This window comes from Saccoglossus kowalevskii, chromosome 13 (assembly GCF_978046115.1).
Source record: "Saccoglossus kowalevskii chromosome 13, keSacKowa6.1, whole genome shotgun sequence".
NCBI lineage: Eukaryota > Metazoa > Hemichordata > Enteropneusta > Harrimaniidae > Saccoglossus > Saccoglossus kowalevskii.
This window is the reverse complement of record NC_140653.1, coordinates 4,171,551-4,186,911: the sequence shown is the minus strand read 5'-3', so window position 1 is coordinate 4,186,911 and position 15,361 is coordinate 4,171,551. Positions and strand designations below refer to the sequence as shown.

The 15,361-nt window shown below is 36.1% G+C and overlaps 1 protein-coding gene across 1 annotated transcript in view; it reads right to left on the bottom strand.

Moving 5' to 3' along the window:
* Positions 1 to 15,070, bottom strand: part of LOC100375977 (G protein-coupled receptor 54-like) — a 41,520-nt gene extending 26,450 nt beyond the window's left edge. The window contains exon 1 of the mRNA XM_078011509.2: positions 14,723 to 15,070. Coding sequence (XP_077867635.1) covers positions 14,723 to 15,070 — 348 coding nt within the window. The remainder of the gene's footprint in view (positions 1 to 14,722) is intronic.
* Positions 15,071 to 15,361: the final 291 nt, after the last annotated feature.

The window sequence follows — 15,361 nt, the reverse complement described above, 5'->3', positions numbered from 1 at the left end:
GAAGTATGTCCATTGTTTCACAACAACGACTGTCCCAATGGATTTTTGTCTTCTCAATTTCTCAAGATAAACGTCCCAGGTTTGCTTTGTTTACTAAAAGGAAATGTCCTTTGACAGCATTTCTTGAATTAATTTTCATTGCACAAAAAGCAGCAAATACTGTTACTGAAGCACAGAATTGACATGATTTTTTCCCCCGGCCATTCACGCAAACTGCAAATCAAGACTTTTCCCGCATCCATAGTTGTTGACAGCCGATGGATGATGATGAATGTATTGTGACGTATTTTGACCCCCGCATTCTGACCTTGCATTCTGGCTACATGTACTACATACCAGTTCAATTTCCTTTCATTATTACATCCAAATGTCCTGATATTTAATATTTAAAACCAACGTTTATTTCACAGTCACTCTAGTTTTCACTTTTCTAAAATTATCTTACTGATCAAAAGACTTTTCACTCCCATCATGCAATCTCCCATAGTACTTCCGCAGACACAGAGGCGATCGCCAACATATCTACAAATAACCTAGCTCTCAGGAGCTGAGGAATGATTACGCGCGTAAGCGTTCTCTAATAATAAAAACAAACATGGCTGTCACTAGGGTTTGACCGGACTGCACACAGTATGCCTCCGCTGCGCGTCGGTCGATACTGCCGCTGTACTGCCTTCGTGCATACTTATAGGTATCCTCGTAATAACCTCATACAATGTAATCTGGTATCGGCATCCAATAACTATAGAAGGACTATATAGGACGCGGAATCAAATACATTTGTAGTTATGCAGATTTCTCTTGCTGTTCGGCGTAAATACCACACAATCATCCTTTTTAGCTAACTTTTATCCGAAAACTGATTTTTGTATTCAAATTAATCATGAATGATTAAATAATTGAAGACCGCAATGATCTCATTCATACGAGATTACATAATAGTCAGGGAATTTGGTCGATCGATTGCTTACTAGTAGTTGGCTAGTTGATTGATTGATTGATTGACTGATGTGTTCTACATTCCTATTTATTATATTTTCTTACACTGATTCACGCTGAGATCAGTCGACAGTCCTGTTTAGTTAAACTCATAATAGAAGGTGTACATATGGAACGCCTTGCTAAGTAGATTTCAGCATAATTCTTTAGGGACTAAAGCAGTTTTGAATTCAGTCAACAATACATTGATTATGTTCGCTATTTTCATAGTTATGCACTCAGGAAACGTTGTACTCATCCCTCCCTTGCCATCATGACTCTGTGGAATAGTGTTGTATATATGTCGTATTCAGTCTCTCGAGGAAATGTTTTACTGCCTGAATGCATCTAGCGTTATATTAGCCAGTTGCCAATTTGATTGAGACTCCAAGCAACAACGCCACCAGTCAACGCCAGGGCTAATTAATTATAAAATTATCAGAATAACTAAAGGGTGTGTAGCGAATGTCAAATGTTGCTAAATTCGACTTTTCAACGAAATGAAAAGAATCAATAGAATTAACTTAGCATAGATTCGCGCAGATAAAGGATTGACCGTCAACAAGTTATTGATCAGAAGATTCTGGGAATCAGATTTGCTCAATTCTACGTTTGGGGCAGGTTCTGTCTCGGATGATAATTTTTGTTTAGAATACATTTTCAACAAATTGTTAAAAAACTGCCAAAACCCAAATCTAGTCAAAGCCTTTATAAATTCTAAATACCTCGTCTGTAGCGCGTCTGCTCGTTTCGGCAGTAACCACGTAACTTTTCAATTTCAACAACTAGGACTGATACTGCGATTACAACGAACCATCAGTTCAGCCATCGTAGAAGTAGGGGCATGTTTGTAATACTGTGTGTGTATGTATGCACCTGTTTATGTTAAATTTGTCATCGCTATCCTCATAATGTCTATTTTTTCACACATAACTGGAACATACCAACTAATCAAAATTTATGGACTAATGATTGTAAAACATATATTGAAACCCAAACATACTTGTACTTACAGACAAACGAAAATACACACATTACACGGCCTTCAAACGTGGTCAAGCAAATGATTAGGGCACCATCACTGTAGAATATGGAATAATACGCAGTCCCACAGTGACTAGTTGTTATTGCACAAGCCCAATCTCGGAGATATGCACACAACCTATATAAATATTGTTTACTACCTTGCACATCGGAGAATCCATAATAAGAACTGTAATATATTTTTTCCGTAACCTGTTTTATAACGTGGTTCACTTGCAACCCTTCAACTTATTATGCGACTGTATTATGTCTTAATACTACCGTGGACCGATTATGTTTTAGAGGATAAGCCGAGCGGGAGCCCATCTATGTTATATTTTGATTACCATATCCACATATTTTGGAAAGCCTCTAACAGTTCGTATCACATAAATACATCAAGTTCTTCGAATGTGTTATGCAAATGTATAACATGCCAAACTTTTCCCGAGATGCATTAAACGTTCTAAAGACGCGCGCGTCGTATTCGAGGTACCGAGAATTGGAGCCTGTAGTTACCTTAAATGGAATAGGAGCACATATTAATTGGAATGGCTAACTACACACAGACTTTCTCTGTGGGAATGGTTTTATTGACACTTTTGCCACTTTAGGCAGTTGGTTCATTGATTTACCTATTGTTTAAGACTATCGATGCGTTGTTTCTGTAAGATATGTAGAACGAAACTGTGGCACGGATAGTATCCATGACATTCATTCTCCTTGTTATAGCCTTACGATATAGATGTGAAACCAGTGACATTACAATGCATGACGCTGCTGTCATTAGTGGGACTTGTGGGGTGGATCTGCTGGTTCTGTCATTTTATTATCTGTCAATGTATTCGTTTAATGTGTCACTGTATTATCAGTGATGTTTCAATGTTCATTGATTGTACGTTATTATTGTTTGCGTTACTGTATAATCAGTACACGATTTAGATTATCCGCTGGTTGTGTCATTGTGTTAATAGTGAATGTTGTTGCATTATACATTGGCTGTGTTATTTATTTATTGGTTGCGATTCATATTATTACATGTTCTGTAGTGTATGTTTATGTTAATGCATTATTGAGTAGTGTTGTATTACAGTACAGGGTTACAGAGTGGGTTATTACAACATTACATTTTATGTAAAAACAATACTCATACTAAATAACTCTTATTATTATTGTATTATGGCAGTTCAGGGTACAAATGATGTATAATTATTACCGGTATATTCATATATGTTTTGACGTTATCGGCTGTATACCACCAAAAATTCAAAACATTGGTCGATTAAGTGATTTGACACAACAATACAACTGGTGTGTTACGCAATAAAGATCCCTTTCGAGCAAAATACCAGACGATCAGAAAAGTCAAACGTACAGTTTTAGAATTACGAATTAAAATCAGTGAGTATGTGAAATAAATGGTTAGTGTCCCATGTAGCGTGTATGTTGTTGTTCAATTACTTGGAAGTAATGAACGCACCGAGTAATCGCGTGCTGAATGACGTTGCACAGGTCAAATGTCATTGTACTTTGAGAAAAAAATTATATGCAAATACAGCAATATGTTACCACTAAACATGTTGTCGCATGTATGAATCAATTTATTTGAGTGTGACTAATTGTATTGTAAGTGGTATACATACGTTGTACATAAAGCGTTGTTTTACACTTATTGTACTGAAATTATTAAATTGGGGAACGCCAACTTGCGTTAGGTTTCATCAATGCTCATATAAACACTCAGAGCGATAATACTTATATTTGAACTAGAGCTATACTCTTTTGCACGATATCCTCTTTTTAAAATGAAACATTGACATCATTGACAGCAAAGACAGCATGCGCGTTTGGAGATCGTTATGCGATTAGTACAAGTTGGGTCAAACCAACCGCAACAGGAGAGCCAAACTAACAGTGAGGGACTGGGAGATGGTGAATATAAATACAAGGTACTGATTCAAGTACCTTTCAATTTATTTCATCCAATCGTATACATTGATTGCTAAATGATAAAAGGCAAAGTTATCCAAAGAGAATGTATGTAGTGACAGTCGCCAATGTGTTTAGTGCGTGTCATAAATGCACGCACTGAGCTGGCGACGCAACCGCATACAGATAGTTTTAGCCAAGCAGATCTAATAATGTAACAATCTTGAGACACACACATAGCAAACCAATCTAATTTTTTTTTGTATTATTTTAGATAAGGACAGCTTGTATAAAATAACAAGTTGTATAACATAGTTGAACTCTGGTGACCTTGCCCTTTGTTATATAATATCATTCCCTTTATCATAGTTTGTTTCAATATAAATATGCATTGTCATAATTAATTTAGAATACAAACAAGTTTTGGGGTTGAACCAACAGTGGGGAATCAGTCTACCGAATGTCCTTTAAAGATGTAAATATCTTACAAAAACATTGGTGCCTTATTTGTTTACCGGTAATTATTTTAAGGGACATAATTTCCAGCTTTATTCAAAGTAAAAAACAAATGCCCCATCGCAAAAAAAGTGCTGCATTTAGATGTGAATAGATTCATAAAACATGCAAGATAACATAAAATCTTAGCAGGCTTTTGTCCAAGTATTTTGTACAGGTGTCTGTCAAAAATTAATGATTCACTGAGACAAATATGAACTGCCTCATTGTGTGACTACTGTATTATATGAAAAGTAAAAAAAAATCACCCTTTATGAATAGCTATCATGTTGCAAGCTCTGCTTTGTATGCAAATCAGCTTAATTAGTTAGTTGGTGTCCAGTGGAGGGAGAAGTCAACAGTACTGTTGCCTCCTGAGAATCTACATCTTCAAACACTGCAATCTTTGAAGTGCGTTTTTAAACCAGTATTATAAAAACTATCATTCTGTTCTAATAGCTGAAACATATTCCTGTGAATTTTCATTTGTCGAATGAACTGTTTGTCAAATACAGAATACATATATTTTAGAACAATTTTCTTTTTAAAATGTGGATGAAATGTTTTGCTTTTTATGTATTTGTTATGATCAAAGTTTGGCTGCCAGTTCATAGGAGTGCTTATATTGATTTTCTGACATCTTGTTTTCTGTAAAGATTTTATTGGTAGGTTTGCAAATGTGTATCAGACTGTGCAATCTCTCCATGAGTTGGTTTTGAAACCCAGTATGGGATTCTGAGATACATTACCAAGGATATTATTACAAGATAAATCATTTGCTTCATTGAACACATACAACAATGCATATTTCCACTGACATCAGTGACCTTTGATGTGTATCACCAGTGATCAGTCAAGTAGAAACAGTCAAAATATTTTATCCGATTTTCTCAATTTTTGCATGATATTTTCATACAGGACATCTGTTGTTCAAACTCAGGGAAGACTTTATACTGATGAATAAGGTGACCAAGTTTGATGAAGTTTGGAATAGAATTAGTAAAGTTATTATGTACACAATAACAATTATTAACGACGACAACAACAACAACGACGACAACGCCGGACACAATTTTTCCCTTAATATACCTTTCTCTTCCATCTTTGATGGTACGGGCAAGGTAAAAATGTTATGCACCGTCTGTTTATACACGTAAAACAAATTATATGCAAATACAGCAATATGTTACCCCTAAATATGCTGTCACATGTATGGCTCAATTGGTTTGTGTGTGCCTACATAAAAATTGGATAACTTTTACTAGTCAACCATGTTATAATGTAATGTATTAATGTAATCGCATTGTAAGTGGTATACATAGGTTGTAACATAAGCTTTTGTTTTAAACTCATTGTACTAAGAATATAGAGTTTGTCTAGACAGCCCTCACAACTCAAAGAACCCGCGCTAGATTACTTCAACCTTTGACCTTAACAAATAAGTATTGTGTCACAAATGAAATATGTATGTCAAGACAAAAGCGAACGTTCCCGTGTAAAAATACACACACAAATATATAATGGTCATACAAATTGCCATGACATGTGAGTTATATAGGGAACGTGTGTGCCAAGTATGAATACCCTAGTTATTACCACTTGTAAATAGTGTTTAACACACATAAACACACACGGTGACCTTTCCCCAGTGGTGGTGCAAGTCGCATCTGTCATGTCTCAGATCCCTGGCTATTTCCCCTTGCAATAATATATAATACACGCATAAACTCATACTGTGACCTTGACTTTTGACTTGACCAAAATGTAGCAAGGGCTTGTGTATCACATAGATGTATGCCAATTTTAATGACACTATATTTGCATATATAGTAATATTATTAGTACGAATATACTTAAACACATGATGTAACCTTGATCTTTGACATTTAGACCCACGTTCGCTGTGTCGTGTCTTCCCTTTCGAGTTATAACACGGAAATACATACTCAGTTTTCACAGTCGTAGCCACAATTGCGGTGTGCAAGTTATGTTCAGTTTATATAGGTAATACAATGCCTGTTCAGATGTTTAGTGCAGCGAACAATACAACTGCATTGATTTACACTACGACAACAACAACAATAATGATGATTTGTCTTAGTATACTCTTCCCGATTCCATATATGGATACATTATTGTAGTACACATTGTACAAATATCGCATTAGTTGTTGTCATCATAGATGTTATAATAAATATTAAAAATGTACCACGTGTGTTCACTTTGACTATTATACATCGTCACATCCACATACTGAATTATTAATAGTAAAATTACAACTCATGACTGCACAGCGCAACTGATTATTCATGTCCCGGTTATTATAATTCATAAATTTCGATGCGTATAATATGGGAAATATGGTCTTTCCAAATTAGCTTTTACAGTTAGGTGTTAGGTAAAACTACGTAAATTACTATTTATCTGTGATATAATAATTCATTATTGTATTTAATTGCAATTCGTACCAGACTTGACTCTTGTCTACAGATTAAATATGTAGCTTGGTAGCCATGCATAGCAAGTTACCGACACAGGGGAAAGAGTCTGCGTTTACTCATATCGGATAGACCTGGCATAAATGCTTGTTAGAACCAAACTTAAAAAATAACATACATCGAGTGGTTACAGAAGTGTCAGATTAAAATTATTTACTGAATATGGCATTTAGCTTCGGTATAAGCACTGTTGTAGCTATGGTAATATGGAAAGCAGAGTAGACTGCGACAGATGGATCTAATTTAGCAATCCCTAATAATTCAATAATGTCACGATTGAGTTCGCTGTCGTATTCATATTGTTTTTTATCTCTCAACGTAGGCTATATAATTTTACATACAATTCATCAAATTTGCAATATATATTTGTTTTTTTTTTGGTGTTTTAAAAGGGCAATGTAGCGGTATTCCCTGGCAAAAATAAACAATTGTATGAGGTTATTACGAGAATATACACGAAGGCATAACAAATATACCAGTATAATACACGCTGTCACGAATAGGTATATTAACATAGTGATATTTGATTTTTTTAGTATTTTAACAAAATTCTATTAGCTTTGCTGCACGAGTGTATTTCATTGATTATAATAGGAAAAAAATTGAGATACGTACATAAATTAACTTATTGTACAATTTATTTTGTTATCGGACAAGTAAATGTTTGTTCTGTAAAATAGAATAGCGATGATGACGAAATATCAGACTGGTTCAATGATATACTATACACCGTTAGGGACTTGCTATTATTTTACATCACCGATGCATTTGAACTAACTGGCTTTGAGGTGTTCCTATTATCTCACGTCACCGACGCATTTGAACTAACTGGTTTCGTAGTGTTGCTATTATCTCACGTCACCGACGCATTTGAACTAACTGTTTTTGTGGTGTTGCTATTAGCTCACGTCACCTAAGCCTCAGCCGTATTTTCTTTTATTTATTTAGTCTGACTAGCTATGATGTTTCCAATCAAAGTAGAATCGTGTATTATTTTTCAACCGTGATATAAAATATGTTTAGACATCGCATTTCTTGCAAGAGTTGTCGCATCTGAGGTTCAATGAAGCAGGCTGTCGTGTCAATACTGTTGGGAATTGAAAGCGGCAGATCTGACAAATTGCTTTTATAGGGTTTTATAGATACACTCATTAGTTGCTTCCTCGAATCACCTGTCAATGAAGTTCAAGTCGTTCGTGCTGACTTAAGTTGTGAGGTCAATGAACAGCCTACTCGCTTCACTGTGCGGATGTAATGATAACATCTTTATAATATTGAGTTAGCATGTGTTTAACTATATTGTCTACACTTGTTTATCGAACTACCTAACCTATATGGTGTTCAAATTACAAGGGTTTGTATAACATCACAAATATCTCGACACTTTTAGCAGACGCGTTCCTCACTGAACAATAACGCCCATTAAAAAGATGGCGTGTAGCGAATGCACACTCACATTGACCAGATGGACATGTGCAATTCGAATCTTTGACGTACAAAAAAACATGCTGAATATATATACAGCCATGGTGACAGTCATCCGTGAAAAAGAATCACAACTCTAAAACTCTCACAAAAGACCTCATAAATATGGAAGTATATATCGTAGATAGCCATGCCACTTATAATCGTCATAATCTCTGCCTCGAGACGGACAAAGCTGATGGTGTTCAAGACCCACAGTGCAAGGTGAGCATCACAAAAGTGAACGCTGTTAGTACTAAACAGATATCGATCCTGGCTAGACCTGGTATTACATTTTCTTTCCATCGTCGCTGTTTATAATTACGTTCACACTTTAAATGTCTATGTAATTTGATTCAATGCAACGTTTGCCGAATTTGCAGGATGTCTGCAGCGTTACGTTTTATAAAACCTCTTTACAATTAATCATAAACAAGATCAAAGTTGACAGATTCGGCTTTTACTATAATTTTAGCTCAAATCTTGTAACGTAAAATCACTCTAAAATGTCTGCGCTGGAACATTGGAAACACGAGCGGAGTGATCTTGTCTTGTTTAGTGATTCAAGGGTTTACGCGATAAGTGATGCGCGTGAAATCGCAATATAGGAGTACATACTTACTAATGAAAATGATTGAGTATGTGAAAGACATGATTAGTTTTTGTCTCCAGTATCATTGTTTATTTACATAGCGTGAATATGGCGGCAATCTCTATTGAACCATTCCTAACGTTCACTGTATTTGACGATATTTGTTACTACTATAATACTTGATTGACGCAATATATATTCATCTTGTATACATGTATATTTAACTTGTATATCCTTATTTCATAAATCATTGGTTTTATTAAATATTTATCATTGGTGCTAAAATCATTAACCGCATAAACTAATCCCACACTGAAATATGAAAATCGCAAAAAAATAGCTGGTTCATTTCCAAGGAGGTATTAATATTTATATTTCAGTTAAAATAAAATAAAATCTTTTTTATCAGTTATTAACAACTATTCTTAGTTCGTTATTTCCTGACGCAGTTAGTTTTCTACTCAGATTTAATGTACGTTACTTAATACAACATTCAGATAGATTCTACGATTGTTTGCTCATTACTGAGACGTGAAGCAATTATGGACCACATTAACTGAACAATGGGCGTGCTGAAAATATTTATGTGTCAATGAGGCGATGAATTTACGCATTATATCGGGTTATACATTTCCCAAAATAATTTTAATGAATGTGTTCGTAGTTTTGAATATTAAAGTAACAAACCATACATGTGTACCTTGAAAACTATACCAATTTTATTTTCTATATTGAACAGCGTAATATTAGTAGCAGATTTCTTGTCTATGTCTGAATTTGTTTGAGAGACATTGATTTGGTGACTTGTAATGGGTGTTTCTTAACTGGATATATGTGTTTCATTTACAAGCGCAGTATAGGGTGACCCCAAGCTATACGAGTTAATATAGTAATGTTGTTATATTTTCACTAGCATTTTAGTTGTATTATTCACATTTCCGTTGCCTGGGAATTCACATTTGTGAATATCCGTCTTTCCAGGACACGACTGCCGCTATTAGGTCAAAACCATGGATTGGCCGGAATCACGACTGTACGATCCAGTCATAATTGATGGAATGTTTATGTGATAGTAGAGTTATAACATTACGTTTCAAATGTGACGCGGTAGTGCCAACTTTTCTGGTTAAGTACTCATTGCCAGTAGACCGTGGCTCGCTAAGTACAAAATCAGAGGTTATGACTACTAATTGTAAGAAAAACACTGAAACACGCCGTGGTCAAGTGCTGTCAACACCCAATTATGTATTACCCTATATCGAAATTAATGCATTGCAAAGTCGCTTGATGTACATAACAAAATGAGATGGTAATGATGTGCATGCATATACGATATTCACATTTTATAAACAATCAAGATCATCTCGGTCAAAACAAAAATCAGAATAATGGAACCCCTTACACCAATGCATGATACTTAATGTGATCCCTATGAGCGTTTTCTTTTCTTATCTCTCACTAAAAAATTCCGAGTTATAACCACGCCTCTTCCTGCCTTTCTGTCGACTACTTCCGTCTTTTCCACTCCCCCGAAGTACAACAAAAGGGAAGCCACACAAGTGTCATGCTCTAAATACCGTACATGTAACGATTCGTAGTGTGTGAATTAGTATGCAAATGAAATCGTGATTTTGTTCTCCGGGAATTAATAGAATATTTGAAGATTGATTGAATATGGGAGAAATGTCTGTCGTTTTATTTTATTTCCCAGGCAGCAAAATATTATGGAACAATTGGTTTTATGGCGGTACTATACTGCACATGTACGCGCAGTCAGTATTACAATACTGATCACTAACAAGATCGCTGCTTACTAAGTGGCGTCGTAAAATTAGAAAACTGATTACAAAAATAAAAGCCAGTGACATCTCGAACGAATCTCCCCGAATTTCTGTCTACCGTGAATGCGTGTTTCGTTGCATCAAATTAGAAATCTAATTTTAGGAAAAAAGCTTGCGACCTTAGTATCGAATATGGTCACATGCCAGGTCATTGAATGCGTCCAATTCTAGTACCGATGACCTGAAGTTTCACCTTTCAAATTGGCGGCCGTGCTCGAAGAAGGTCTCACTTCCTTGTGTTAAAAGATGCAAGGTTACATATCACATATTTGTATTCGGGTTTATACGGTAAGTAAATTGATTTAAACTAATATTTTTTGGAAGTAAAATCAATAAAAGTGAATGGTGGTATCTGCGGCCATTGGGCGACCGTAACTAGAACATTTGTACTGCACGACACATTGTACGAAACGGTTATTTCTTTTTCTGTTTCTCTTGCTATGAATAATTTCCGCATTGATTTATATGTACCTCAGAGTAAACACAAAATGTACCAGGATGACAGGCCACGAAATTAATACACGAGAAATGGGTCCGAACTCTGATCACGTAAAGGAATCGAGTTGTCACTGTTCTAATAATGCAACGTAATATTTGTCGTCCAAGATTTGTTTATTTATTAGTTTATTTTAGACTATTCAAAAGTCAATACACAATAAATTGGACTAACGAGGAGTCTCATTGTGAAATGCTATAAATGACTGATATAACTTTGACAATATTTTTTTTTATTACAACATTTTTTTGCTCAGATATATAAACTATGATAATATTCACATACCAATCTGGACATCGGGATAGCAAGCGTATCACTTTCCCTTTAGTGTACTATGTGGATTATGCCTGTATTTATATTGTAATATTGGATGGAACACTACAAATACTTTCCAAGATATGTAGTACGAGAATGTATTGGTATAGTATAGATGATCAGACTGGTCCAAATGTTTTCTCCGTTAATTTATCAGACCATGCTCGCTAAATACACATATGTATACAAATATAAAGTACGCGAATTCACACATTTGTGTTTATACTCCGCTTTCGACCGGGGACATAAAAGCAACTTATTCCGCTGTGTCAATACCGGACATACAATCCCATGAGGTAGTTGGAATGCTCAATGAAATGTTCTCGCATATATTACTCGGGTATTTGTTTGAGTCCGGTGTTCAACAATTCTGCAGGTCAAATGTGTCCCTTAGCGCGGGGTAAATACGTTATGAGCAGAACTGTAAAATAATGGAACGCTTTTTAATTTTAACGTGCTGATAGCATTCACTGAATCACCGCCATGCATGTCCTCAATCGTCCTCACTTATTACATTACAGTACAGCACGTTTGCGGGTCCATGCATTGTTATCTAAACTATGTCGTAATTGGCACGACGTCTAAGCCTCCAAATTTCAAAAAATCGTAACAATATGACGACACTTGACGCACTGTATTTTCCTGATCACAGAAACTGGATGGAAGAGTCTCTAACACTAATTAATCGTAGTATATCACTGAGACTTGTGCCGTGAATTCATGTCAAAATTCTAATTGTGATTTCCCACGGCTTTCTGTCATCATTAAAATGGAATCAGATAGCATGTGTAGCTTATCCAGGAAAGGGAAAAATGTCAGATTGTATTTTCCTATAATATGTAAACGGCGACATGTACGACGATGTAAAAATATGTGCGTGCTGTGAAAGAACTAATTCGAACGGTTACACGAGTCAACGTTCTGTAAGGGAAATGGCGTTACCTGACACAACAAACCGCACTTAGCATAAAGTGTTTTTTTTCCAGATTTGAATTTTCCTTATAAATAAAGTTGTTATTTAATACTGGAAAGAACTCGTCTTGGCTAACAAGTATGCGAGTAGCTATAAACTTAGACCATATTTGTTTAGTATGCAAAGGGGGCTAAATGGACTGTAACTATACCAGTTATTCTAAATCTCGTGGATTAATGACTTACAAGAACGAAGTTATCCAGCAACATGTCGACGTTAGCTGTCTGACGCAGGTGGCATGTAGCTGTCTGTTTTAACATGATTTATGAGTATTCATTAGTATCCAATATTAAGTGGCAACGCCAAGTATTCTCATTCAATGAGATTAATATTGGACGGCGGGTCGGAAACACGGTGATGAAGTCACACTGTGCTGCGCCTCAATTCAGTGAACTTCAATTCTACTTCAAATATGTACAAAAAAGGAAACGTTGCTTTTCATTATTTGAAATATTAATGAGTGCAAAAACGTGCACATATCCATTTGCAGGCTGGAAAGACCATAATGTGTGACATTGAACGCATGTTCTGGCTCACATAACTAGTAGAGCACGTGCACAAATTTTAGGTGTTTTTGTCATTGACCTGGTTTGATCAATGGCAGTTTCACGAGTGCAAGTTATGTGTAATTGCAATAAAATCTCAGCCAATGTGCGACACCAGGTGCTGACGACGTAATAAGAAACTGTACATACCACGCTGTAATGAGCTATGGTTGTTGGCAGAGTGGTTTCTTGTTAAACAAAATGAAATCTTTATTCGAATGTACGACGGGTTGTATTCCCCGAGTTTGATAAGAGTAAGGCAATCGATCGGATAAGAGTTAGGCAATCGATCACCATAATTTATTTCTTCAGATAAAACAAACGCTGCTTTCCTTGCTTACAGTGGCATTAAATATTCGTGAAGTATAAGAGATTCGTCGTAGAACGCAAAACACGCCCTCTACTGTTGACTGTCGGCACAGTGACATCTAAACCCGGAATCTGTTCGCTTTGATAATTTGCACATACCGCCTTTCCCTTCTTCTAATTATTCTAACGATTCACGTCTGCTCGTGTGTAACGTAGGCATATCTAGCCATGAAGCATATGTTGATATTAATTGTCACCCAAATCCGGGTGGTGTATATTTACAACATGGCATTAGATGCATTGTCTGAACGTTCGGTTTGTCGGTGCAGATGGTATAAATTACCTCGCAGATGTGTTGGCCATAAAAAGGCACAATACAGCAAACGCGAGATTGATGAGAACTTTTAACTAACATAATTGCGTAAATTGTGTAACACCTGAGAATACAGTACGTATATTTGATAGCGTCATATAGTACTTGTATTCACGTCAAATTATGCATCTTTCATCCAATGAGAAATGGACACATGGAACATTCTGAGTTATTTTTCTCAACCAATGCAATTAATCCAATGCCACTACGCGTGAAACACTCGATCCAGCTGTTGGGATCATCAACAGCCAAGACAAGTCAGACAGCAAGCCATCGAAGTCAAGGAATGTGTGCGCTGTCCACAACTATACCTTAGGGGTATAACATGAGAGAATCTATATCACAGGGTAGGTCAGGGGCCACGACATTAGTAATATGAGACCCAATTTTAAATGATGCCACGGTGACGCGGCGTTATCAAAACACTCGGATCGCTTGTTACTGGTCATTCAGTATATATGATGGCTTGCATGATAGCACAACACAATCATTCAATATTTCATATCACGAGACAAGCAACGTCCTTAAGTTAATAGTCAAATAACAAACTAACAAGTTTCAAACAAAGGATAAATTTATGTTGGGTCAGCACTAAACTCGTCATGGGTGATTACTACCGGCGAGAGATAAATGCATTTTTTGTCAAAAGGAATAATGGGAAAAAGCTAAAACAGATTTTTACAGTAATTTTTCGCTCTAGCAATATTAATTATTGTTTCCTGCCAAATAGAGAGTAATAGTGTTGAATAAGTCTACCCTGTATTACAATGAAGCTCACTCGGCCAGCAACATTCACATATTGTCACAATTCATTAGAATATTAATTCGGATATAGACAAAAGCTCGAACTAAAAAACTACTCAGAAGTTACATAAAGTCAGAAATACTCACATATTGTGTGTAAGCTACGAGTCTGCATACAAAGTCGCCAAATATCCAGTTATCGGGCATGAAGTAGAGAGTTGATGTGATCGGAGCACATACTACCACGAACGCCAAGTCGGAAATAGCCACGTTCAGTATATAGAAGTTCGTCACATTATGCATGCCTGGGTACTTGGTAATGATGAATATAACAAGCCCATTGCCGACAACGCCGATCAGAGTGATCAGAAAAAATATAATAGGTACAATGATAGTGGTCATAACTGCGATAGCTCCGTTGCTGTCTATAACATCGGTTAAATTGTATGTTAGGTTGGTCTCATTTGTGAGTGAATCCGCTGACAACGCGATCATTATGTACAAGATACACGGATATACGTATAGGTTTGTGGAAAAGTTGCTCACATCTCTGTTCACCACTGCAAGGGAATATATGAAAAACACGAAGAGGCTGTGCGTCTATCTTTCTAATCGGTGACACATTGGGTGCTACAAATTGTTCAAACGTGTACCTGCTGTCGATAGTGAATAATCCGTCGAATGAACTCAATTCCGGCACCGTAGGTATGATAATAAATCGAACACATGTTGGAGGTTTCAATGGTACCAACAATATAGTCAACCGCGGACAAGTTACATGTAATA